Genomic DNA, 24359 nt, shown 5'->3' with positions numbered 1-24359 from the left:
CTTTGATTCGGGACTGTTTTTCCATGTCCTGCTGTCAGTCTGTTCCCCAAGTGAGTGTTATCCCACAGGGATGCTGTGGAATCTGAAGTGTTAAAGATGCTATTGCTTTAGGGTTACATTAATCATGTAAAAACACATTAAAATGTAATGTACTTAACATGTTCTGCTGTTGAGGTACAAGGTTTTAAAGCCATGAAGGTCCCAATTTTGTAGCTATCTTTGTGTGCAGACTCCTGGTCTCCATTCCTGACTAAAGGTTCTCCTTTTCCTCTTTCCCAGGGGATGGTGGGGAGAGGCTTTGAAAAGTGGTCCACGACCCTGTTGTCACATCAAAATTAATCTGTGTGTTTGTTACAGGTGGATGCTTGAGAGAGGAGGATAAGGCACAAGAGTCTGGGACCAGTGGAATGGAGGCCTGATGTAGATGGAAAGATGGGTAAGAACTGGATTCCCTTGGAACAAATAATTTTCTGCAGCCTGTTAATTTTGGTTGGGACTACTAAGAGTGGCAACAGACTAGTGGACATGGCTAAGATGCTCTGAATATGATGTTGCTTTCTAACTTATGTTTAGCATTTTAGTTGTGCCAAAATTAGATAAATTTTCTCTTTATTCTGAGTATGATCTGGTGGGTCATATTCTAGGTGCAGTCTTTTCCCAAGTGTGCCCTGTATTTCTCTGCATTCTTCATTCTCTGTAGATCTTCTCCCAAGGAATTTTCTGTTTGAAAGCCTGAATATATTGCTTTTCTAACTGGTGACCTGGATTACTTCCACCTTCTCCCTCTTCTTCTGGAACAGTTGTGTATCAGATAGTCTGTGAGTCTGAGGAAAACTTTATTAAGTGGGAATTCTTTATAGTTCTGGAGGTACATAATGATTTTGATCTTATCTCTAAAGATAAGAACTTTCTCCTGAAGAGAATTGTCAGGAATTGGGACCACTTGGAAGTGCTTAAATGGCACTGAGCTGGTGACCCAAGAAATGAGAAGAGATCTTGGAGTCCTGGCTGAATGTGAATCTGCTTTATTTGCACATTTGGAGCATTTGCACAAGTTCACCCAAAACTTTTCAGGGATGGCTGAAATGGTGCTTTTAAAGAAGGAAAAAAAGTGATGTGTGTGGGAATATCAGTAAATGTAGGGTTTGTTCTTGCAAGTGTGTAGAATCACAGAATGCTTTATGATTTATGTGTTTTTTTTGTTCTTTCTCTGTTACCTAGAAGAGAGATTTTGTGGGAAGAGGGCTAATTTAAAACTAGGTTAAAAAAAAAGGGAAGAGAAGAGAAAGTCCAGATCTGCTTCTTCAGTATAAAGAATGACAAATTTCAGTTTAAAATCCCTGGTGACTAACCCCAAAATTTTTTAGAAACATTTTCACTTTGGGACAAAAGTCACTGTTTTGTCAAGGCAATGTGGGTTATTTTAACAAGGAAAGCTCAGACTTGCCCAGCAGGGGAGGAGTTGCTGGCTCCAGTCCACTTCTCAGGAGACTGTAAATTTGGTGATTTCTTGTACACAGAGTGGTGGATAGAACCTGCTGAAGGTGCCTTCAGCCTGCCAGCTGCAAGTGTAGTGTGGGTGCACCAGGGCAGCATTAATTGTGAGAGTTCTGTAGTGAAGAGAGGCACTGTGGCTGTTTTTGGGAATGGGAGCTGAATCAATAGAGCCCTGTGCAGGTTTGGAGTTGTTCTTGCACTTGTGTGTGGGTGGAAGGTGCTGTGCATGTCCCCTCACCAAGATGTCATTGCTGTGGCTCATCACCAGCAGCACCCACACCTGTCTGGGGTTAGATCTTCCAGGATCTGTCCAGGTGGGATCATGCTGTGATCCCAGTCTGGTCTGGCTCATCACCAGCAGCACCCACACCTGTCTGGGGTTAGATCTGCCAGGATCTGTCCAGGTGGGATCATGCTGTGATCCCAGTCTGGTCTGGCTCATCACCAGCAGCACCCACACCTGTCTGGGGTTAGATCTGCCAGGATCTGTCCAGGTGGGATCATGCTGTGATCCCAGTCTGGTCTGGCTCATCACCAGCAGCACCCACACCTGTCTGGGGTTAGATCTGCCAGGATCTGTCCAGGTGGGATCATGCTGTGATCCCAGTCTGGTCTGTGGCTCAGCTGCCAGGGTGAGATGGGTGAAGTGTTGTGTGTCTCCATCAGTGTCCCTGAGTGGTGCTTCTCAGTTAAAGAATCACTGTAATAGCTTTGCTGATATACAGAAATTCAGGCTAAATGTTGAGGGTTTATTAGTTTCACTTCTCGCCCTCTTCCTTTCATATATGTTTGTTTACTCGATGCATTGGGATGAGAGAACATTTGCAAGGGAAATTTATTTATTATCTATTTCCTTCTGGAAAAGACCACAGAGATGTGTTGGATGAGGTAGTCTGACAGTCTATACCATGTTGGTTTGTGGGGTTTTTTTTCTTTCTGATACCCTATTTGCTCAGTGTGTCAGAGTTCAGGACTGTTCACTCCTAGACATTTTCTAGAGAAGCTGCATGACCTTGCATGGTGACCACAAGGTGGGAAGTGGGGACTTCTGGCATCTGTGTCATGCAGTGCTTGGACCAGCCCTGTGCAGCTGGGGTGTCCCAGGGCTGGTGCAGTGTCTCTGCATGTGCCAGCTTGGGACCAGCCTAAGTCCTTGGCATTAAGTCTTTTTATTCATCTTACAGTCCATTTCTATCTGCAACCTCTCCTCAAGTGTCCAAGGCTCTTTGGAATTTGATCAAACTGATGCCTGGAATTGCTGACCTGGAAGAGATACTAGGCAGGGCAAAAGGAGTAAAATAGGAATTCATTGATACACCTTGGGCAGTGCAAGAGCCTGGCAGGGGCTACATCCAAACCAAATCCAATAGTGCTTATGGACACTTTCAAAGGTGTCCACATCTCCAGTGCAAAAACCATGACCAATAAGTATTAAAGATTACTGTGTTTAAACATGACATCACAGTAAAAGTAATACTAAAACTGCAGATCATGGTACAAAAAGCACCAGCTTGTTTGTTGCGTAAATTTTTATTTTAAAAATCAATTAATTGTTCTCAATTGTGGTTATGAAATACTGTGTGCATGTATGTGTGTTTCTGGTAGTAAAAACTCCAGAAAGGCTGATCTATTCTGCATCCATCCAACTCAAAGGTTTGGGTCTTTAGTGCTTTTCTGGAGTGAGGGTGACTTTTGCTTCAGCAGGAAGGTCATCTGAGGTGTGGGAGATGGGAGAATGGTATTGTTTGTGGTATTGAGTGGACAGAGTGTGTGATTGCAGGCTGAGCTGGCAGAAGGCACAGCTGAAGGCTTATTTAAACAGTCATGGCATGGCCATTCTGCCCAGTTCCTTGAGTGTTTGGGGGGCTGGTGAAACAGAGAGAACTGTTGGAGGTGATGGGGGCAGAACAGATCCTATCCCATGGGTGTCTCAGCCCTCCCATGCCATCTTTTCCTCATTCCTCAGCAGACAATGCTTTTGCTCTTTACTTCCTTATTGCTTTTTTTTTTTTATCTTTGTATGCTGAAAGCTATTCAAGAAAAAATAATTCATGTTGACTTGCAGTACTTTATAATATAATACACATCAGGCTTTCTAGCTCAGATTTTGTTGTTTTTGAGAGGTGTCTGAGTTAAAAGGTGCCCATGGTCTCCTTCTCCCTTTCCTGGCTTTGCACCCATTGTACCCAGGGTTCAAATTTAGGGTGCCCTGGGCACCTGGGGGATGTGGGATAAGACTTGCACCACATCTGAAATGTTGCAGCTGTTGCTGCAGCAGCAGGTTAGGAGTTCATGGGCTCTGGGCTGAGGCTTTGAGTGCTGGAAGTAGCTGGGCTGGGAGGGAGAACGAGTTCTTTATGATCCCTCAAATAACCTTCAGAGGTATTGGAGCCAGTCAGGGGAAATAACTTGCCAGTTACATTTCTTTGCTGGGTAAACATTTTTCTCCTTTCAAGTGTGCTCAAGAGAGAGGTACAGGTTGTGGGGAGAGGTAATATCTTTTATTAGACCAAATGATAGAGGTGGAAAAAAACCAGGCTGCCTTTCAGGCACATAAAATTTTCTCTTTCTGAAGAAAGGCTTAAGCTTAGCAGGGAAACTGCTGGAATAATTGGCCCAAGTTTAATTTAATTATGCTAATCCATTAGAGGAAAATTGGTGTTTGTGGAGCAAAGGGCAGAGTTAGCAAAAAAGTTGTGAAAGTTTCTTGTGGGATAAGAAGCCTTTGAAGTGGTGAGGAGTAGCAGAGTTACAGGCATGCAGAAATTTTCTTAAATGTGGTTAGTTTTGCTTTTTAGGGGTCTAGCCCCTGCTTGCAGCTCTCCTAGACTAACTTTAATTTGCAAAAGCAATGAGAAACAAGGGGTTTGTCATGGGCAGTGGTAGGTTTATGGTTGGGCTCAGAGATCCTGTCTTCTGTTCCAGCATCCCAGTCACTGCCTGGATGTGATGGGCAGCAGCTGTTTGCCCAAACTCTGCCCTCTTCAGCAAATCTTCCCCCACCAAATGCCACCTAGTTTCAACCCAGACATTTTTCCCATTGGCCAAGGAGGAGTGAAGGCTGTGAGGTGGCAGCACCTCCATGGGTTGTGCTCCTGAGCTGCTGGAGGTGGGGAGCTGAGAGAGAGCTGCTGTCAGGATGTCATGGGCTGTCCCTGGGGGGGAATTGGCTGCACAGCTGGGCTTTGCCACCTTCCAAGTGTGCAGGGATGTGCAGGGGACTTGTGGTGACAGCTGTGCCCAGGGCTGTGGCTGTGGAGGAGAGCAGTGTGTGCAGAGCCTGGGAAAGCTCTGCCAGTGGCTCTGATCCTGTGGAATTTTACTTGTGCTGTCAGGGATGGCTATTTTGGGAGTGGAGGCTTGTGGTGAACCACAGATGTAACCTTGCTTTCCCTGCCCTGAGCTAAACCAAACACCTTTTGGATCCCAAGTCCTTTTCCATGGCAGCCTCTGGGGCCAGGGAACATTTGGGTTCTGCCACGGCGCTTTGCAGCTCATCAGGAGAAATTTCTTGTTTGATTTGTGGCCTAACCACTGAAACTTCCATGTGTGATAGAACTTGCCATCCCAAAGGCTTTGGTTTTGGTGTTTGCAGGGTACTGATCACTCAGGGTTTTAAGGGCATCACTCTCAACTCTGTTAAACTGAGGTGCAGTCCCAGTAGCTTTGCCTTTGCTTTTGGTTTTTCCTGGGGAAATTCAGAGGGCAGTTCAAGCTCTTCATGATCTCACCCTGGCTCTCAAATGGGTTCTACCATAGTATGCGAATTTGTGTGCCACATTGGTCTTTTTTGCTCTTTTCTCAATGCTCTCATTAATTGATTGGAGTGTTAGTATGGCTGTAGTACATTGGGGGTGTTTACTTGTTTGTGTGCATGAGTATTTTGGAGACTGGTTGGGTCCTGTCATTGGTAATTTGATTTAGTTATTTGTGATATACATTTGATTTTTAAAATAACTGGTTCAGTTTTTTTTAAATGGATTTTTGCCTTCCTTTCCAAGCCCATTCCTGAACTCTGCTTTCTCTACCCTTTTGCAGGGGGATGTAAAGGAAGGGTTGTTTTTAATCCCAACATGGTCTCCAATTTAACTATGCAATTTTTCCAGTAGTTGTATGGATCACTGAGGGCTAGCATGGGGTAGAGGGGGAATAGGAGGCAGGAACTTAGCTCTAGCCCCAAAGAAAGGAATGTGGGATAGTGTAACTGTGCCCTGAACCCACAGGTGTTCTGTTGGGCACTTGGTGTGATGGACATCTGCAGCTGTCAAGAGTCTCTGATGGCTTTGGTTTTGTTTTTCACAAAGCAATTACTGATTGTGCTCTAGAAGTGGAATTAAAAATCCAAACCAATGCCATTTAAGGAGGGCAAGAATTGAGCATCAATTTGTCAGGTTGAAGGTTAATAATCTCTTCTACCTGATGCACCCTTTAGCATCATAATTCTCTGAGAAGAATGAATGTGCTTACAAGAACCCCCAGCACATCTCAGCATTGGTTTTCTACATGAGTTTGTGTGTCCTGAGCTCAAGACATCAGTGAGCAAACTCCTGCCAAGAACTCCAGCACATTAGGAGGGTCTTTCCTCCTGTGTAATTGCTCTGCTTGACCTGCTGGGCTGTGCCCTGCCCTTGAGTCCTGCACAGGGGTGACCTTGGCATCCCTTGGGTGGGGCTGCAGCAGGGAGAAGGGCAGCAGGATCCAGCTGCTGCTGAGCCTTTGCTGACTTGCAAAGGGAATGTGCTCCACTGCTGTCTGCTGCACTGCACTCTGCTCTGGAGGAGGTAATTGGATAATTTTTCTCTTTATCAGACTCTGGACATGGCTCCAGACAGTGGCAGGATGCTTTGTGTGTGTGGGTTGGATTTATGGGGAGGTTTGTCTGGGTCTCACTGGGGGGGTGCAGGCAGCACACTGCTGGCCACAGATCATTCACAGACAGCCCTTCCAAGGGGGGTGAATTGCACAACAGTGTTTGTAGATGCCTGGCAGAGTGTATGGGTCCCTTCTTAGCTTATTTGGGGCCTTTTGTCATGATCCAGGTCAGGCTCCTGAGCCTCTGGCTCACTGGGCTCCTTCCTGGTATTGACTGGGGCAGTCAGTGATGGTATTTACTTACTAATTGATCCCTTCTGTTAAAAATCAGAATAATTTCTTTTAGAAAAGACCCTTCAGATCATCAAGTCTGTGCTGGTTTGGTATCTTGGCTCCTTGGTGTTTGTGCACAGCCTGAATGCTTTAGCTGTACCTGCCTGTTCAGGGTGTTTGCAGGTACTGAAAAAACCCATCTCATGATTTTTCTTTGTCTACAACCTTTTCCCTGTCTGGCTTTTGGAGAAAAGGCAGCATTTATCTCCACAAGCAAGTTCTTTGACATGTGCTCTCACATGTGTTCCTGTTCCCTGGACCAGGAGAGACCTGGCCTGGTCTGGCCCTGACCTCCTGGGAGGGCAGCCCAGGTGGCTGCTGGTCTGACAGATGTGGACTTCCACTGGAACATGTGGGCCAGGTTTGCTGTGACCTCCTGATCCCATAGCAAACAGACATGAAAAGGTGCTTTGGCCACTGAACATTATGTGCTCCTTTGATCTTTCCTCTTAATTTAAAAAATTGCAACAAAGCCAAAAATATCCCACTGGAAAGAGCTGCAGAAATCAATGAAGGTATCACTGTAGTGGCACAAGCTGTGTATTTCAATTTACTTAAGGGAAGAAGGATTAAAAGGAGATGAAATCACAGTCTGGAGAAGATGGGGAGTGTTGATGAACAGAGGGGTCTCCAAGATGCAGGGGTATCAAGATCTAATGAATAGAATACAGAGTAAGCTCTATTCTCAACTGGAATTGAGATATTTGTTGCAAAGAGGGGTTACTGCAGTAAGTACATGAGCTCTTCCAGCTAAGGCTTTCTGAAGAGGCTGTTTTGTGTGATCCCAGGTCAAAGCTGGGATGTGGAAGCTGCTAAATGAATTGCTGTGCACTTTGTATACAGCCAGGAAGGCCAGATCAAGTTAAGTCCTCTCTGAATTTAAGCTCCTTTAATGTGCTTAGCTCTGGCTGCAGACTCGTGTGGTCTTGAGCAAGGCTTTTGTCTGTCTCAGATTTCTGCCCATTAAATGAGACAAAATCCAGCCCATCTCCCTTTCCCTCTGACCATGTAGTTGAAATTCCATTGGGATAGGGGCTGCCCTTTGCAGGAACTGAGTGATGCCAGGAGAGAGAGTCTTGCCTTTCAGTTCAGATTCCCTTTGGTATATAATATTTATCACTTAGCAGTCAATCCAAAAACTGTATTCTCAAAAAAAGCCAGTGAAAAGGAAAGGGTGATATCTCTTCAGATCAAATTCAGCATTGTCAGAGTCATCATCACTGGCTCTATAATTATTTTCACTGTGCTGTTGTATATTTGTGTTTTTGTCACTATATATTTGAGGCTTTGCCTATTGGAAGGGCTTTTACTGAAGGTGACAGTGTTTGTGTGGTTCCCCATCCTCTCTTCATTCCCTTCTCAACTTTCACAGAGCTCTTCCCTCTGCCTGGGGACATCCCCAGTGGCTGCATCACCTTCTGGAGAGGTGGATGCTGGCACTGGAGGGTGCTGCTGGAGTTTACACAGGCAAATGCTCCATCAGCATCAGGGCTGTGAAAAGCACAGTGGGATCTTCAGTGACCACGAGTGGTCACATCTGAGGTTTTTCTCTGGATCCAAGTGCCTGCAGAGCCCTGGAGCTGCCTGCTCCAGCCCTGCTCAGGAATGACTCACAGGGCAATATTCCTCCCTACTGCACCACCCAGGACTTTTCCCCCACTCTTCCTAGCCCTGGTTCTGCCTGGTGTGTGTGAGAGAGAATCACAACTCACCATGTTTTACAGGATTCTGCTTTATTTCTGCAGGCTTTCCTGTGGGCTTCATCCAGCTACTGCTTTTTCTTAAAATTTTTTTTTTCCAGTGTTGATGGAAGCAGCTTCATGGAACTACCATAAGCTGCCTCTTAGCAATGACCTATTAGTCAAGCCAACAATAACAGCAATGTCTAGACCATCACACAGCTAAATTGTTCCTTTGTCCCTTCTTCATTTGCTTTCTCTCCTGACTCTTGAATTGTTTTGGGTGGTCCCTGTTGACCTTCAGGCTTTTTATTTCTCCCTTTTAAAGTTTTTTTTTTTTTTTTTTTTTTTTCTCTTTGAGCAGTGAACTTGTTGTACTAAGACTGAAAGTCCAGGTTCCTCTCTCCCTCACCCAGGCTGGAGCCAAGGCCACATAGCAGCACTGGAAATGTGTCTCTGAAGGGCAGGAGGATGTGTCATCTGCTGGTTTTTGGTTTCACTCCCTGCTTGGATTTGCCAAGTAGCCAAATACCCCAGATTCATACTGGTAATGCCTGGGACTTGAGAGTCTTAACATCTTGCAGAACTGAAAACTTGATGAGAGATGGAGGCATTCTGGTTTTGATCTAGGATCCTGCCAAAATGGATGAGTGTATTTTAGTAAAAATGCAAACCCTGTCTACTGGAGTTCCACTGGTCATTGCTTCCTGGGAGTGCTCTTGGCTTTCTGCTCCTGTGTATTCCTCTCTGTGGTTATGGATATTTCCCCCACCCCCAAACCTCTGGGAAATTAATATCTTTTGAAACATCTATTCTTTTTGGTTGGAAGTGATCCTTGGTTGGAAGGGCTTGGCAGTGTGATCAAACAAGCTTTGTCACAGGAAGCTGATTTAAAAAGCACAAAATTAAGTGTGTTGGTGGAAAGCAGAGAAGAAAGAAATTAGTTTCCTACTAAGGGAAATAGCTGAAAGATGATGGAAGAAGAGACACTGGGGACAGAGGAATAGTACTAAACACAATTTATTTTTAAGTTTCATTTTTGTTGTCTCTATAATCAGCTTTTCTCTGTCCTGATCTTCCATGGTAGAAATAATCCTGTTTACATGTTGTGTTGGAGATCAAGTGGGATTTGCTGTACAATTCATCCTGTCAGCCACAGCACCTTAAGTGAATTTGTGCAAAATGATGCCAGAGTAGAGCTGGCCCAGGAGGTTGTTGGGAGCAGGAACCTGCTCACGTTGCACAAAGATTTCCAGGAGTCTCTCAAGTCCATCCCAGATCCAAGGATACTTCATTGGTGTTGTGCAACTTGCAGCTGTTTTGTTCTGGAGCCATGGCAGAGCCTGGGGAGGTGTCTGCTGTGCTGCCTTCTCACAAGGCTGAAGAATATTTGGGTCCTGCCAGGGCTGGATCAGGAGAACAGGATTTTTTCCTGTCCCTGGGGCACGGGATTCCTGACAAAAATTGGCATTTTGTCCTTGGGAGAGCCATCCACCCTTCACCCTCTCCTGACTCAAACCAAGCCAAAGAGAGCAGGAGCAGCCTGTGACACCCCTTCTGCTGGAAAGGCTTGGGAGTGGCATTTGGATTTAATTATCCAGTTAGCTCCAGTGCTTGTTTGAATTTTGACTGCACTGGCTGAGCTGGCTGCGTATTTCCATGGAACAAAGTCCTCCACCCTTCTTGGGAGTCAGCTTGGAGACCCCAAGAGCTGTAATTAGGATGGGCAGGAGGTTCAGTCTGGGAAGCATCAGTGCCTGTGCAAAGCTGTCCCAGAGAGGACTGGGAAGTGTTGATTTTGCAACCGATGATGCAAATTGTGCTGCTGCTCAGAAGTTGCTTCAGAGCCTGGTGTGGGGGGATTTGTTTTGAGCAGTTGAGGTTTTGGTCATTGCCTCCCTGAAATCTCAGTTCTCCTGGAGTGAAAACACACTGTTAAAAGCAGCTGAGAAATACTTAACCACATAGAAATACATTAGTTTAAGGAAATACTGTATTTCTGCTTGTGCTTAAGTCATCTTTCACCCTCCAGCAGCAGGAGGATGCTTGTACATGAAGTTTGTTGCTTCTTTTATGTTTGTATAGGAAGAAGTTATCTTATTTTGTAGCAGTGGTGTCTTGGATGTGGATTTTAGTTGTTGAACAATCAACACTCATGTTTAACTAAAAATCCTTTTCAGAATGCTCTTTTGTGTAGTTGTTTTGTGGATAAAGGAAGGAAAATGCTGCTTTAACAATCAAATACAAGAAATAGCTTCTTTCCTTTTTTTTCCTTCAGTACCTGATTCATAACAGCTGGAGCCCATTTTTACACCACTTATTCTAGGCCTTATTAAGCTGATCGTTGGGGATTTCTGGAAACCAGCTGAATTTAAGCAGTTACTGATAATGGGTGGATTCTCCTTGCTTTGCTAGGTTTGGAGAGATGTAAAGGGTCACTTCTGGCAGAGTTTTTTAGCCTGTCTTCCTAAGAAATGTGACTTATTATTGGATTTGCAGCACCAGGAATTTTTAAACCTGTGTTTGGACTGTTACAAAGAGTTTGGCAAGATTAATGTGTACATAGAGGGGGAAGACAATGTTATGTAAACCAGGGCACTGGTGGGTTGACCAGAGGTTTTTCTTCTGGAAGATGTTGCCAGGGAAGTTTGGAAGTAGAGAGGGGTGAGGAATTGGGTGGTTTTGGTACCAAACCAGGCTCTGCTGGCCCTGTTGGCCCAGGACATTTCAGATTGTGTTTTGTGTCAGGCAGCTCAGGAAACTTGTGTTGTCACTGGCTGGAAAAAAAAAAAAAGTGAGGGACTCTGTAGAGATTAAAGCTTTGGTGGAAAATTCCTGGAGGGCAGCATAAGGGGGTTTTGTTTTTGTGGGTTTGTCCCTCCCCCTCCACAAAAAAAGGGCTTTTTTCCTTTTTTAATTGTGTATTTTCCTACTACAAAATCTATGTGGAAAACTATGCTTGTCCCAGAGGCCCTTAAAAAAAACAAAACAATAGCAAAAGAAAAACACCCCAAACCTGGACTTTGGGGATGGTCTGGATGTGTTTGTTGGATTTTTGTTTTTATTGTTGTGGCTTTTTTGGTTTCTTTTTTTTTTTCCCTCTTGAACTTGAACTAAAAGTTCTCTTTTGCTTGAGTTCTTTCCTGTAGCCTTTCAGGCTGTGCTCTCTGCCACCCCTCAGGAAAAAAATATCTGTGCTTTTAGTAAATAGGGAAATGTGGAAGACAAAAGGGATTACATTTTAATATACCTAGGTATGAATTTTATCATTTTATCAATTATATTTTTAGTATTCATATGCAGATATGCTTATATATTGAGCATATAGACACATGTTGCTTACAGGAAAATGTAGGCTTTTTCCTAATATTTTCATGTAGGCATTAGAGTTCATTTCTGAGTTCTGAGATGTGAGACTGGATTTAAACATTTCCCCCCCTTTTTTTTTCCCCCTTATTTCTTTATTATACTGTGGGAGCAGAGCATGCAAGAGAAGTCTTTCTCTCATATATCTGAATTTTTTCATAACTTCAGTGCTCATAGAACCCAGCAGGAGGAGCAGAAAAAGAGATGGTGTTATATCTGAGAATCCAGAACATACACCTCCCTGGGGAAACACCCTCAGTGTTTGGGTCCAGTCCTGTCTGATTTCATGTAGTTTTTGTCATTTTTCACATATTTGTGGACTTTGAATTAAATCTGCAGGCTGGCCTGCCGTAGGGGTGGTTCTGTCCCTGGAGGCACTAATTTTTAGACAAGATTTGTAGCTGTGTTTGTATTTTTTTACAGTAATAGCTGCATGTGCCTAATGTTTGCCTTGGCTGTGTTATGGGCATGGAGTGTGCAGTGGGGTCTCACACACCCCGAACACTTGTGCCCTGCCCTGGGTTGTGACAGGGTTCTGAGTCCTTGTGGTTGGTATTTTGCATTTAACACTTCACAGCTGCTTGAAGAGCCCACAAGCACAGATGTTAAAGTATTGAAAAGGAGATTGAAGGACCCATTAGATCTGAAAGCAAAGCTCTCCCATTACTGCAGAAATCACAAATCCTATGAGGGTTCTGTCTCTTCTGTCCAGCATTGCTGGGTTTCTTTCTTTTCTCATGGGTTCCTTGTCCTCTCCCCTGGTTTCTCACTGCTTCTGGTTGTGGAAGTTAATTGTGGCTCTTGAGCACCTTTAAAGAAGAGGGAGGAAAGACACAAACACCTTCCACTAGCCCAGGTTACTCCTAGCCCCATCCATCCTGGCCTTGTACATGTCCAGGGATGGGAGAGCCACACCTGGGCAACTGTGCCAGGGTCTCACCACCCTCACAGAGGGAAATTTCTTCCTAATATCTAAGTTAAACTTGCCCTCTTTGAATTTAATGGCATTTTCTTTTGTCCTATCACTGCATGCCCTTATGGAGAGTCCTTCTCCAGCTTTCTTGCAGGCCCTTTCAGGTGGGGACAGTGACATCTCATTGTGTCTCCTCTGTGATGAAGGAACCTGTATTTTGAAGACAGACTGGGCTGGGAGAGATTGGTGTGGTCTTGGAATGTTTCTCTTAATAGGAAGGCTTGACATTGTCTTTTGACCCATTTGTGCTGGAAGTTTATATTTGCAGTGCTGTATTTTCACTCTGCACATCCCAGGGCAGGGTTGTCTTCTACACCTCAGTTGTCTCTTCTTTTCTTGCAGATGAAGAAGAAGCTCTGAACTCTATTATGAAGGATTTGGCTGCATTGGGCAAGTGTGGGGGTCTGCTGGACAACAACAGGAATAAAACCAGTGTCCACTCCAACAAACAGGTATGGCAAATTCCAGCAGACCACAGAGGTGCTTGCCATGCTGGCAGAGTTTAAATGTTAGAACTGAAGTTAACATGTGCTTAGCACATCAGAAATACCATAATTTTACCAAGTTACAAGGTTTATGACCTCTCTCTTTGGAGAGCTGAAAGGAAGTTGCAGGTGTTCCTGTATCACAGAGGAGCAGAGTAATATCCCAAATTATTCATAAATATAACAACTGAGTCTGGAACTGAGATTTGAGTCCCACTTCAAGGCACTTCTAACTCTTGTTTAGCACTGAAAGTTGCAGAACTTGTTTCAGGCTGTGCAGCTCTAGCACTTAGATAAGTCAATTGTTTTCTATTGACAGCATTAATGAAATACAATATTTATTATCTACACATTTACTTCAGATATCTGAAGGACAGACTGCCAATTCTGAGCTGTAGACACCCAGGCTCTTTGGGGAGGAATAATGTCATTCTTACATAAAGTGTTTAATTAGGAGTTACTGCTGTTTATCTTTATGCTCCTAAACCCAGAAGTTTTGGCCATTCAGAGTTGTTTTGGTGAGCAAAAAACATTGTCCCTTGAGCAATGTCAGAAATTATTTGCTGACATTGATAAAATAGCTGAAGTGGATTTAATCACATGTTTGTGTATGGAACAAATACTATGCTAAGATGAAAGTTGTGAAGAAAGAATTCAGTTGTCAAAATAGCAAGGGAAGAAGATTAGGACAACTGGGAAGCTGCTGGAAGCATGGCAGCAAATCCACTTGGAATTCCACCTCTAGTTCTGTGGTTTAGAACGAGCTTGCAGTCAACTCTGCAACTGCTGGATGCCTATCAAGGGGGAAAACAAATTGTCATTTACTATCATCATGCACTCTTTAGTTGCACTTGTGCTACAAGCAATGAAGTCTGGGTGCAGGGAGGACAAATCCCTTCCCAAGTCCCTCTGGACTTGCCAGCCTCATGCAGACGAAAACACGTGCGCACGTCTCCGTTCAGAGCGTGTCCTGGCGGCAGCTGCCCCAGCTGAATCACTGCTTGTCTTCAGCTCAGGCTGAAACAAGTCCAAGATGTTTACAGAGCTGACCAGAGGAGCTCAGGGCTGGCTCCCTGCAGCTGCAGGCAAAGCTGAAAACCCAGCAAAGCTTTGGGTGGCTGCAAGGGCAATGTCTTGTGCATGGTGATGGGTGGGGACTGTGTGGAGCTGACTTGGGTCGCTTTCAGGGTGGCAAAGCTTTTCAGGCTCTTCTAAAAACATTTGTTTTGCACAGTAGGGGAAGATCCCTGCTGTTGTTTTTGAGACCTGGGCTGTTAATGCAGCATGTGCACAGTAAACCAGATAATTAGCTGTAAAATAAGGAAAATCATAGTTTTTATTGAGTTCTTATCTGCATAAAGTTGGCATCTTGCAATCAAATTCACACCCACAGCCTGTCCACTCTGCATCTTCATTTAGAAATCACCAGTGGAGGTATGCTGTGCTCTGATGTCAGCTTTAGAACAGTTGGCTTTGAGTTGTGTTTAATTTTATTGCATTTTTATGATATATTTTGGTATATTTATTATAGGAATCAAGCTTTCCCTCTTATTAGAGGACTGATGCTTGGAAGAACGCTTCATCCTTTATGATTTTTCTTTTTCTTTAGAAGTATAGGATCCTCATCTGCATGCTCAGGGTTGCTCAGAGCTCTGTGATGGAGGAGATGAGGATGCTCAGGATCCCTCTCTGCTCACACATGCAGAGCTGAGGGTTCAGACCAGCAGGCCCCAGGAGATGGAGGAAATGGAGGATGTTGAGTTGTTGCCTCACTGAATTGGGCTGGCTGGAACATGTCTGGCCTGCAGCACAGCAGGAGGTGAATTTGGGAGGAGGGGAGTGGCCAGAGAAGGTGGAATTAGTGGGGATTTGGTTCATGGTTGTAACTCAGTTTGATCACCTTGTTTGGGTCACTTTTAGGGTTGTTTTGTAGGACAGAAATTGGTGTGTGGGAGAGATTGATTTGGAAATGCTGTTGTTGTGCCTGTGGTTTGTTCTTCCTTTGGTTCCTGGTTTTCCCTTTTTGTTGTTTATTTTTTCCTGTGATTAGTTTGGCTGGTTGGGCTGAAGGATGCCCTGCACAGTTTCCTTTCTTGGAGGGGGAATGAGGCACAGGGGTAATTTGGTGATAAAATGTCCTCTTGGTCATCTCATTGTTGGTGTTTCTCATGAGACCCTGCAGCAACCCGCTCACATTGAACTGCTTGGGTTTGGGAGTTCAGTTAGTAAATTAATGAAATAATATTTCTTTTTTGTGGAAAAATGTTATTTCTGAGGCTTGGGAATCCTTTAGTTGGTGTTCCAAATTTCCACTGAAAGAGTTCACAACAAGAATGTGTTGGCTAACTAGCCAGTTCCCTGTGGCTTGCAGCAGTTTTTTGGTACACAGAGAAACACAACCCAAGTGCTATCTCATTCCTGTCTCCTGGAGGGCTTCCTTAGTGCTCTCTTGACACAAGTTAAAATTTGAATCCTGCCAGATTGTATTCCTGGTAGGCCTGGGCCACACAAGAAAACAGCTTGTGGTGGTGCATGCTCCAAAATATTTCTTTCCCAAAATATCAATAGTTTTGCTTCAGTTCATCTTAAGAAATTAACATCCTTTTGACAAATTCCATTAAAATTTTTCTTTTCTTAGTTTTCTTTCCTGACAAATGAGTTTAGGGTGAAGGCTGTGTTTCTGCATGAGCAATGCCTCATTGCAGAACATGCTGGAAATTAGAACAGTGTGGATGGTTTTCCTCCCTTGAATTGCCCAGGCAGCTGGCAGCAGATGTGATGGCTGAGCTGGAATCTCCTGAGTCCTGGTCAGGTGTGGCAGCCACTACATTGTCCTGCCTCTCTGCCTTCTGGCAATTACAGGGATAGGCATCTTTTCCTTCCTCATGTGGGTTAAAGGTGGAGCCATTCTTTGGGAATAGAGGGATTGTTCTGACACTACTAGTGCAGCTTCTGCACTGGAATTCCTCTGTTACTCCTTTCATCCCTGTGTTATTCCTTGTGCATCCTGGAAGGAGTCCTTTCAGGCTATTTCTTGGGCTGAATAAGGGAGTTTACTCATAGAAATGTTTCTGAAGAGGGGGAGAAAGAAACAGGAGAATGAAATGTTCATTAATGAAAAAGATGAGTGGAGTAAGAAGGGAAACCCTGAATAATTAGGAAATCCTGGACAAAAGGATGGAGGGAGAAGAGCAATTGAATTAGCATTTATTTTGTATCTATGTGCACATCCATTCACTTCTATAAATAGCACTTGGCAACTGGCAGTGTGAAGCTTCTTGTCAGTGGCCCTGTGTCACAGCCAGTGGCAGCCAGCAGTTCCTCTGCCACCTTAATCACCATGGCAAGTTCTCCCACGGCAATTAAATATTTGTAGGAAATGTTTCTCTGTGTACATCATATGTCAGAATGTCCCAAAAGTTGTCCTTTTTGCAAATTACCTCTGGACTCTTCTCTTTGGCAAGCTGGATGCAAGACTTGCTCATAACTCCAATAAAATGCAGCTCATTTTCTAGGGCTCTCTGTGGGTCTTTGAGGAGCCTAAAAAAGGAGTTTGGTTTTATCATCTGTGGTGCATTTGGGTGATATTATGTGGATGGGGGAAGATGGGAGTCTCTATGAGGGGATCTGCAGGGCTTCCCCCACCTGGGGAGCAGAAATAAGGGGCCAAGGAAGAGCATCAGTGGCTGGGAAAGGCTTGGTTTGGAGATGGCCAAGGCAGCAGAGTCCCAAGGATTTAAGAGGCTCTCCCATGTTTGTGTGTGGAGGTGACTTTGGTGTGAAGTGGGTGATACCAGTGAGAAATCCAGCTGGGAAAAAAACTACTCTCTGCCAGGTGGGTGATTTTAGATAAATGTTTTGAAGCCTGTGATTTCTGCTGCAGTCTGAAACAAATGTCTGAAGCAGGCAGCAGTGAACTTTCTGAACATCGTCTTTCCACTGTCCTCTGAGCTGCTGGACTTGCTTTCAGAGGGGGGAAAAAAAGCTGCCAAGATCCAGGAGGACTGGGGTGTATTGTTCCTTCTGCCCCTGAAATGAGAAGGGGGCAATGCCAAAGCAACTCCTTTCTGTCTGATTGCTGAACAAGCCAGTGTGCGTGGGGGTTCTGTGCAGATAATTCCCAATGACGTGGATTAGTCATCTCCTCCTGTGGTCTGGGGCTGCGCTCCAGCTGTCTGGTGTGTAAGGAACCAGCAGGGCTGATGCAAACAACCTGCACCTTGGGGAGGTGGAGGAGTCCCCTCAGCCTGGCCCTGTGGTGCTGAATGCTCTCAGCCAGAGCCAGGAGTTGAGGAGGAATCCCACTGCTCGGTGACTTTGTACAAAGGGAGTAACTTGAGCACTCATGCCTGCGTGGCTCCACGGGGTTTTTCTCATTGTTTCCTAATCCAGTGAGTAGAAAGCGAGAGAAGTGAAAAAAGTCCCTCTGATCACCCTGTGGCATGCAAAAGTGGGTGTATTGCATTGCCCCTGTATTACCTGGGGGGAAGCTGAGGCAAAATAAGAGCCTGGGGTCCTGTAGGTGGATGTGAGCAAGGAATGAGCAGCACCTTTGGGAATAGGAGGCCCCTTGTGATGATTTTTTTCTGCCTTTCTTGACCACAGAATGGTTAATGCTGAAGTCAGAGGCTTTGTCCCAGTTGGTTTGTGAGGCAGCTGTGGATTTGGGTGGAAGAAATGCTCTGAAGTCCCCAATCTTGTGATGTCTCAGTATGGACAAAGCTGTCCCCTGGTTAGATTGGATAGGAGCAGATCTAAATCAAGCCACAGAAGTGGGGTCTGTGCAGAGCACTCTTTCTGATGGCAAGCTGAGTTTAGGAGGAGGAGAGGACATGATGGGGGGAATCCTTGAATTTGTGCTAGTCTGGGATTTTCTAGAGTGGTAGTTTTAGTTGTTTCAGTGACACACAGGCATGGAGGTACAGGGCTGCTCCTCTGCTGGCTCTGCCATTAGACAGCCTTCTGCACAGGCTCAGCTTGGACCTGTACCCCAATCTGAGCAACCCCCTGGCTGCTCAGCAGTGAGTGAGGGTGCTCAGCATCTTCTGATCCTCCAGAGCCACTTCCATTTTAGGACTAACTGCTTGTTTTCCTGCTCTCCGTGTGTGCATTTATTACAAACAGCAGTCAGCTCTTCAGGGATCTCTGTACAAAATCATGATTCACCTCACTTGGAAACAGTTTTTCCGTTTTTTTTTTCAACATTTTCCTTAATCTAAACCAGCACACAAGGCTGTTGCTCCAGCTCTGAGTGCTGAGCTTGGCCAAGCCTGCTGGGGTACGTGTTCCCCAGCCAAGAGGCAAAAGCAGTTGCCCCTTTTCTCCCCAGATTCCCTCTCTGAATCTTGGCAGTTGTGCTCTTTTTCTCTGTGAAATCAGAAGTTCTGAGGAAAGAGCCAAAAATCCCTCAAGGAAAGCCTGGAAACATGGCCATGGCTTTGTGGCCACAGTGGTGGCTTTGCTTTTTCCTCTCGGAGCAATATGGCAAGAAGGATTGTAATCCTGTGTGTGTGCAGGGCTGGAGGAAATGCTGTGGGGTATTTTGGAGCAGGAATCCTGTCAGAAGCAGGGAATGGCTGTGGCATTATTGTGGGGTATTTTGGAGCAGGAACCCTCTCAGGAGCAGGGAATGGCTGTGACATTATTATGGAGTATTTTGGAGCAGGATGGCTGTGGCATTATTATGGGGTATTTTGGAGCAGGAACCCTCTCAGGAGCAGGGAATGCTGTGGCATTATGGGGTATTTTGGAGCAGGAATCCTCTCAGAAGCAGGGAATGGCTGTGGCATTATTGTGGGGTGTTTTGGAGCAGGAATCCCCTCAGGAGCAGGGAATGCTGTGGTATTATGGGGTATTTTGGAGCAGGAATCCCCTCAGAAGCAGGGAGTGCTGTGGTATCACTGTGGGGTGTTTTGGAGCAGGAATCCTCTCAGAAGCAGGGAATGCTGTGGTATCACTGTGGGGTATTTTGGAGCAGGGAATGCTGTGGTATTTCCTGCAGGCTGTCACTGTGCTGTTTGTGTCACCACAGGCCTGCAGGCACCAGCTGGGCCTGGGCCGCTCTGTGCCCACAGAAACACAGAGAAAACTGTCCCTGGGATGTGTCTCTGAGCAGACACACACCTGCTGTGTTTTTCTGCCCCTCTGCTGCTTCAGGGAGTGCATCACAGACAGGTCTGGCTGGGTTTTAAAGGCCAGGCTCTCTGCTTTGGGGCATCTCTCCCTAGACCAGGTTGCTCAATCCAACCCAGCCTCGAGCACTTGCAGGTGTTGGGGTATCCACAGTTTTTGGGCAACCTGTTCCAGTGGCTCATCAACCCAATGGGAGAAAATTTCCTCCTTATATCTAACCTCAATCTAGCCTCTTGCTGTTGAAAACTATTGCCTTCCTCCAGTCCCTTCCTTTAAAGCCCCTTTTATATTTTGAAATGTTGCAATAAGGTCTCCATGGAGCCTTCTCCTCCCCAGGCTGGGTTTTTTTCTTCATACCCTTCACCAAAACTTCTCCTGCCTTTGTGCCTCAGTTTCCTTTGCTTGCTCCATTATCTGTTTGAACTCTCACAGTGCTGATGAAAATATTGTTTAAATGCTCTGCTAGAATTCAGGGTTTAAGGCTGGTACCTGTGACTGTCCTTACCCCTTTCCTGCACTATATTTAACACAAGCCTTTGGATGGCTCAGGTTGTTCTCCTCAAGGACCCCTTGATTGAAGGAGAACAGGGCTGCCCTTGATCTCATGTGACACCTGATGGCAGGGACAGTGAATATTCCAACCTGGATTGTGCAAGGAGTCACATTCCTCACAAAACTGCACGAGTAGGACCCAGCAGCCTCCACCACCCACCCCTGTTCCCCCTCACCATTTGCATCTGTGTTGAGTTCCTGGTGCAGAAGGTGCTGGTCCTGCATTCCCCTGGCTGTTCATTTGAGATGCTGGGTGCAGACTCACAGGAGGTTCTGCTCCAGCACTTGGCAGTGCCCCAGGCTCCCTGTGTAATCTTAAACCAGTTGCTGCAAACCAGACTTCCATGGGTGTAAAAAATCACAGCCTGCTCCAGCATTTAGGAAGTGCTTTGCATCCCCTGAGATTTCCTAGGACTTTGGGCACTGCCCACTCTTTTTTTTTTTTTTTTTTCTCTTTATAAAAGGAAAAAAGTATTTGTTGCTGATAGCAGTGATGAATTCAGCTTGAGCTGTGGGTCAAAAACATGAGCAAGGCAAGGGAAGCCTGAAAAATTAGACAGTAATCAACTTCTCAGACTGATAAATATGGTTTTATCCCTCTTCCAAATGCTTGCAAGCTAAAGGTCTTGGTTTCTTTGAGGGACGCAAGAGGTTAGTGTGTTTTATATTGAAGAAAAATGTTATCTAATTAAGAAATGAAGTGGGTTTTCATTTCCCTGTTGCAGCCCATGTGTTTGTAGCTGTGCTCAGAAGCAGAGCAGTGTGGGGCAGCTGGCGTCCTTCTGCTGGCACCGGGCCATGGCACATCAGCCTTGTTGTTGATGTAGAAGAAAAGGATGCAGCAGGGTCGTGGCTCATTTTTTTTTCATTTTCTTCTCTCTCTGGAGCTTTAGACGAGTGTTCTGACATTTTCCAGCCATAAGCTGTTTTTCAAAACTTGTTTGTCTGTGAAATCTGTGCTGCTCAGCACAGCCAGGCAGCGTGTGCTACATCCCAGCTCAGTGCAATGTTCAGGGCTGTGCTGAAAGTGAAACCTGTGTTTTGAAAGGTTTCCTGCAGTGAGGCCAGAGCTGTGTGAGCTCTTCCCCTTCCATGTCCTGCTCTTTTGTTAGGAGAAACCTCGAAAGTTCTTTGCCTTGATTTTTTTTTTTTTTTTTTTTTTTTCCTTTTTAGAGAAGGGTTTTGTGGTGTTGGCCAGTGTGAGTTTACCGACTCTAATTTTTTGCCAGCATCCAGGAGGGATGAACCAGCCAGACCTGTTCAGAGAGGCATGTGCAAATAAAAATTGGCATGGAAGAGCCTGTATTTTTTTTTCTTTTTTTTTTTCCAGCACAGGTAAATCAAGGTGGCAATCCCACCTATATTTGCCTGTCTTTCCAGACTGATTTGAACCTTCAGCATGCGATTGGTTATGGTCATCTTTTCTCCTTTTGAATTTTGGACTGGTTTAGAATTTATCTGCTATTTTTACAAGGTAGGCCTGGTTCTGGAAATGAACCTGGAGACTGTCCAAACTTTGTGGGTCTGCAGGACTGGCTTTAGCCACTGAGGTGATGTAAGTGCCTGTTTAGCCCAGCCTGGAGTGCCCTGTTGGTGACTGTTCCAGCACTGGTTCTTCCCAGCCCTTCTGGAAACACAGAAAATGCTATGAGCAGAGATAATAAGGATGAGTTTTGGGTGATCCAGCACATTTACCCTGAATCTACTAAAGCTTTTCAACAGAATTGCCTCCAGCCTTGAGTTCCTGAATTTCAGTGGGTGTTTGCAGAGCTCGAGGAGCTGTCAGTTTAAAAACAAACCGGAGGGCGCTGGTCCAGCTCGCTTTCCTTGTTAGAAACAAAGCCGTTCCAGGGCAGCTCTGCTTTCCCTCTGAGAGGATGGAAAGTGTGCCTTCACATGCTGGCAGCCCAGGCCCAGAGATAAGTGCTTTGCTCAGGAAGGGCTGTCACCCTCCCAGCTGGAAGTTATCCCTGGGAGAGCAGGACCGAGCCCTCCCTGGGGCTACACCTCGCAGGGAGGTGGCCAGCACTTCTCTCTGCATGGCAAGAGAGCTGTTGGAGGAGGCTGGTGGGCACTGTGGGGGGGAAATGTTGGTTAAGTGGACTGACTAGACCTGGTCTGGGAAGTAAAGAGGGTTTTGATCTGTGTTGGAGACCGTCGGAAAGTCCTGGAATGATCTAAGGGATGCTTGGCTCAGGCTTGGTCTGAGGAGCTGAAGGAATGAAAAAGCTCCTTGTGGTCTTGATTGCTGCTAAATATGCACAAATAGAGGATGGGAGAAGTGGTTTTTACTGGTCCCTGGACATCTGTGTGCCCAGTGTGTTTGTGAGTCCACTGGCTCTTCTTTGGGCAAATTTTGTGGTTTCTCTTGAGGTGAGCAATGGGTCAGCTCAGGGTGGGCATTTACTGTGCATTGGGCCTGATACACTTTACATTTTGTAGGTCTCTACAAAATAGCAGCCAGTCTTCAACCATCCTGGCACTGTTGGCTTAAAAATTTCAGACTCTCCCCACTTCCATTAGAGAATGCTTGCTTTTGCTTCTTAATTATTCACCCCAAGTATTCTTGTGTTCTAGTAAGAATCCTCTGAGCTTTGTTTTCTGAGGTTCCAACCAAAAAGTACAGGGGTAAAACCCTGGGAAGCACTGAAGGTGGGCAGGCATCAGATACTTACCATATTGACCTCTTTGATAATAGTGCCTTGATCCTGAGTGAGTTCAGGACTGTTTACCACCTTATGAATGCATTTTATTAAAACTAACAGTTATTTAGATGAGTGTTTTCTTGTTTACAGGAGAAATTACTTTTTGCCAAGCACATTCCTCAACAATGTGGAGTGTCCCCAAAGGCTGTGATTCTACCAGGCAGCTTGGCCTAAATAAACCAGATGCCTTACAGAGTTAGGAGAGTCTCCCTGAGAACTCCTGTCAGCTTTGGGTCTTTGAGTCAGTCCAGATGCAGTTTGGGACCTCACCACTCTTTGCTTTTTCTTTCAGCAGCGAAGTGTCAGGATCAAGTTTGAATATGAAGGAGAGAAAAGGTAGGTACCTAGTCCAGTCCCTGTGAATATGGGGAGAAATTACCTTTTTTCCACCTGAAAATGTCTGGCTGACTTCAGCCAGCTGCTGCTGAGCTCACAGCAGGATTCATTCCCCCAAAATCAGCTGCACTTTTCCATGCAAGAGCCCTGCCTGATCATCCCATTTGCCACAAGAAGCTCCTGGGATTTGCATACAGGCAAAATGGTTCCAAGCTGGAAGTCATGAAATGCCTCTTTTACCTGGGATGTTGGGTGCATGCTTGGATTCTTTTCTCTTGTTAATTCTTAAGCCCTGCTGAACCACAGTAGAGCTGGAACTCTACAGAAATATGTCCTTTGATTAGCAGTCCATGACACTTACTTAAGATAACCAGATTTTGGGCATGGCTCCCATAAAAATAGGGCTGGGAGTTAAAGCTTGTCCGCCCTTCCCTGCTTGACATTTTCATGGAATCACCTCTGCCTGGTGACTGTGACAGGGCAGGACACAGGATGATGGTCCAAGGTGCATGTTAAAGCCAAAGAAAATTTAAGTAGTGTTGTTTTAGGGTTAGACTGTACCTGCTGTAAATACCTACAGAGGTGCTGCATGTGGTGGTACAGGGGAGTCACAGGATGTCAAACTGCATCCTCCCCACTTCAGCCCTCCTTCCCATTCAGAGCCTCTTGCTGAAAAGAGAGATGGTTAATCACTGACCATTGCTGATGTGGGTTTTCTTCAGTGGAGAGCTGCTGGACTCTTTTTCCACCTGACCTCACATTAGGGAGAGGAGCTGCACAAAGATTTTTGGTAGATATTCTTGCAGGGTAATCAGGACCCCTCTTGGCACAGCAGAGGATCCGCTGTGAGTGCAAGAGCAAGGAACAGTCTTTATGCTTTGTGATAGAATACAAGTCCTTTATTTTGTACTGTCAGTCAAATCCCAGTATGCTTCAACTAAACTGAGACTGTTGTTGGATTTGTTTGTGTGTACAGGATTATCCAGTTTCCAAGGCCAGTCAAATTCAAGGAGGTGGTGCAGAAGGTCACGGATGCTTTTGGACAGACGATGGACTTGGTCTCTGTGAACAATGAGGTACTCTTCTCCTTACTGCTCAGGGGCAGCTTTGGCATGCCTGGTGCCAACTTCAGATTTGAGCACTGGCTTGTTCTGAAGGCCCTGATTTTCTGTTTTACTTGGAAGTGAAGAAAAATAACCTTGTTTTGTGGTTCCCAGCTAGTTCAGTGCACAAGAGCTGTTGTCTGCACACAGCTCAGATGGATTCTCAGATTCCAAGCTGGGATTTTCCTTTGTCAAAATTATTTCAAGTAAGGCCCGTTACACAGTAACATTGTCTTTTCTCCAGAACAAAATATCCCCTTCACTCAATCAGGGATGTGAAGGCAATTGCAGGAGCATCAAGTGCAGAGCAGGAGGGACAGTGCTGCTCACACAGTGTTCTTTTATCTAGCCCTGACTTTGTCTCACCCAAACCCCCCCAGCACATT

The 24359-nt window shown here is 45.3% G+C and overlaps 1 protein-coding gene across 6 annotated transcripts in view; it reads left to right on the top strand.

Annotated features, from left to right (window-relative positions):
• LOC306799984 (mitogen-activated protein kinase kinase kinase 3-like) overlaps positions 1 to 24359 on the top strand; it is a 159702-nt gene that overhangs the window by 105347 nt on the left and 29996 nt on the right. For 4 of the 6 annotated variants that reach the window (XM_079301693.1, XM_079301697.1, XM_079301692.1 and 1 more), the window contains 4 exons: positions 358 to 436; positions 13003 to 13112; positions 22827 to 22870; positions 23847 to 23946. In XM_079301693.1, coding sequence (XP_079157819.1) covers positions 433 to 436; positions 13003 to 13112; positions 22827 to 22870; positions 23847 to 23946 — 258 coding nt within the window. In that variant the 5' untranslated portion in view covers positions 358 to 432. The remainder of the gene's footprint in view (positions 1 to 357; positions 437 to 13002; positions 13113 to 22826; positions 22871 to 23846; positions 23947 to 24359) is intronic. The other 2 variants (XM_079301696.1, XM_079301695.1) reach the window with 1 other exon arrangement.

This window comes from Erithacus rubecula, assembly GCF_903797595.1.
Source record: "Erithacus rubecula genome assembly, chromosome: 3".
NCBI lineage: Eukaryota > Metazoa > Chordata > Aves > Passeriformes > Muscicapidae > Erithacus > Erithacus rubecula.
This window is presented reverse-complemented; position numbering and strand designations above follow the sequence as displayed.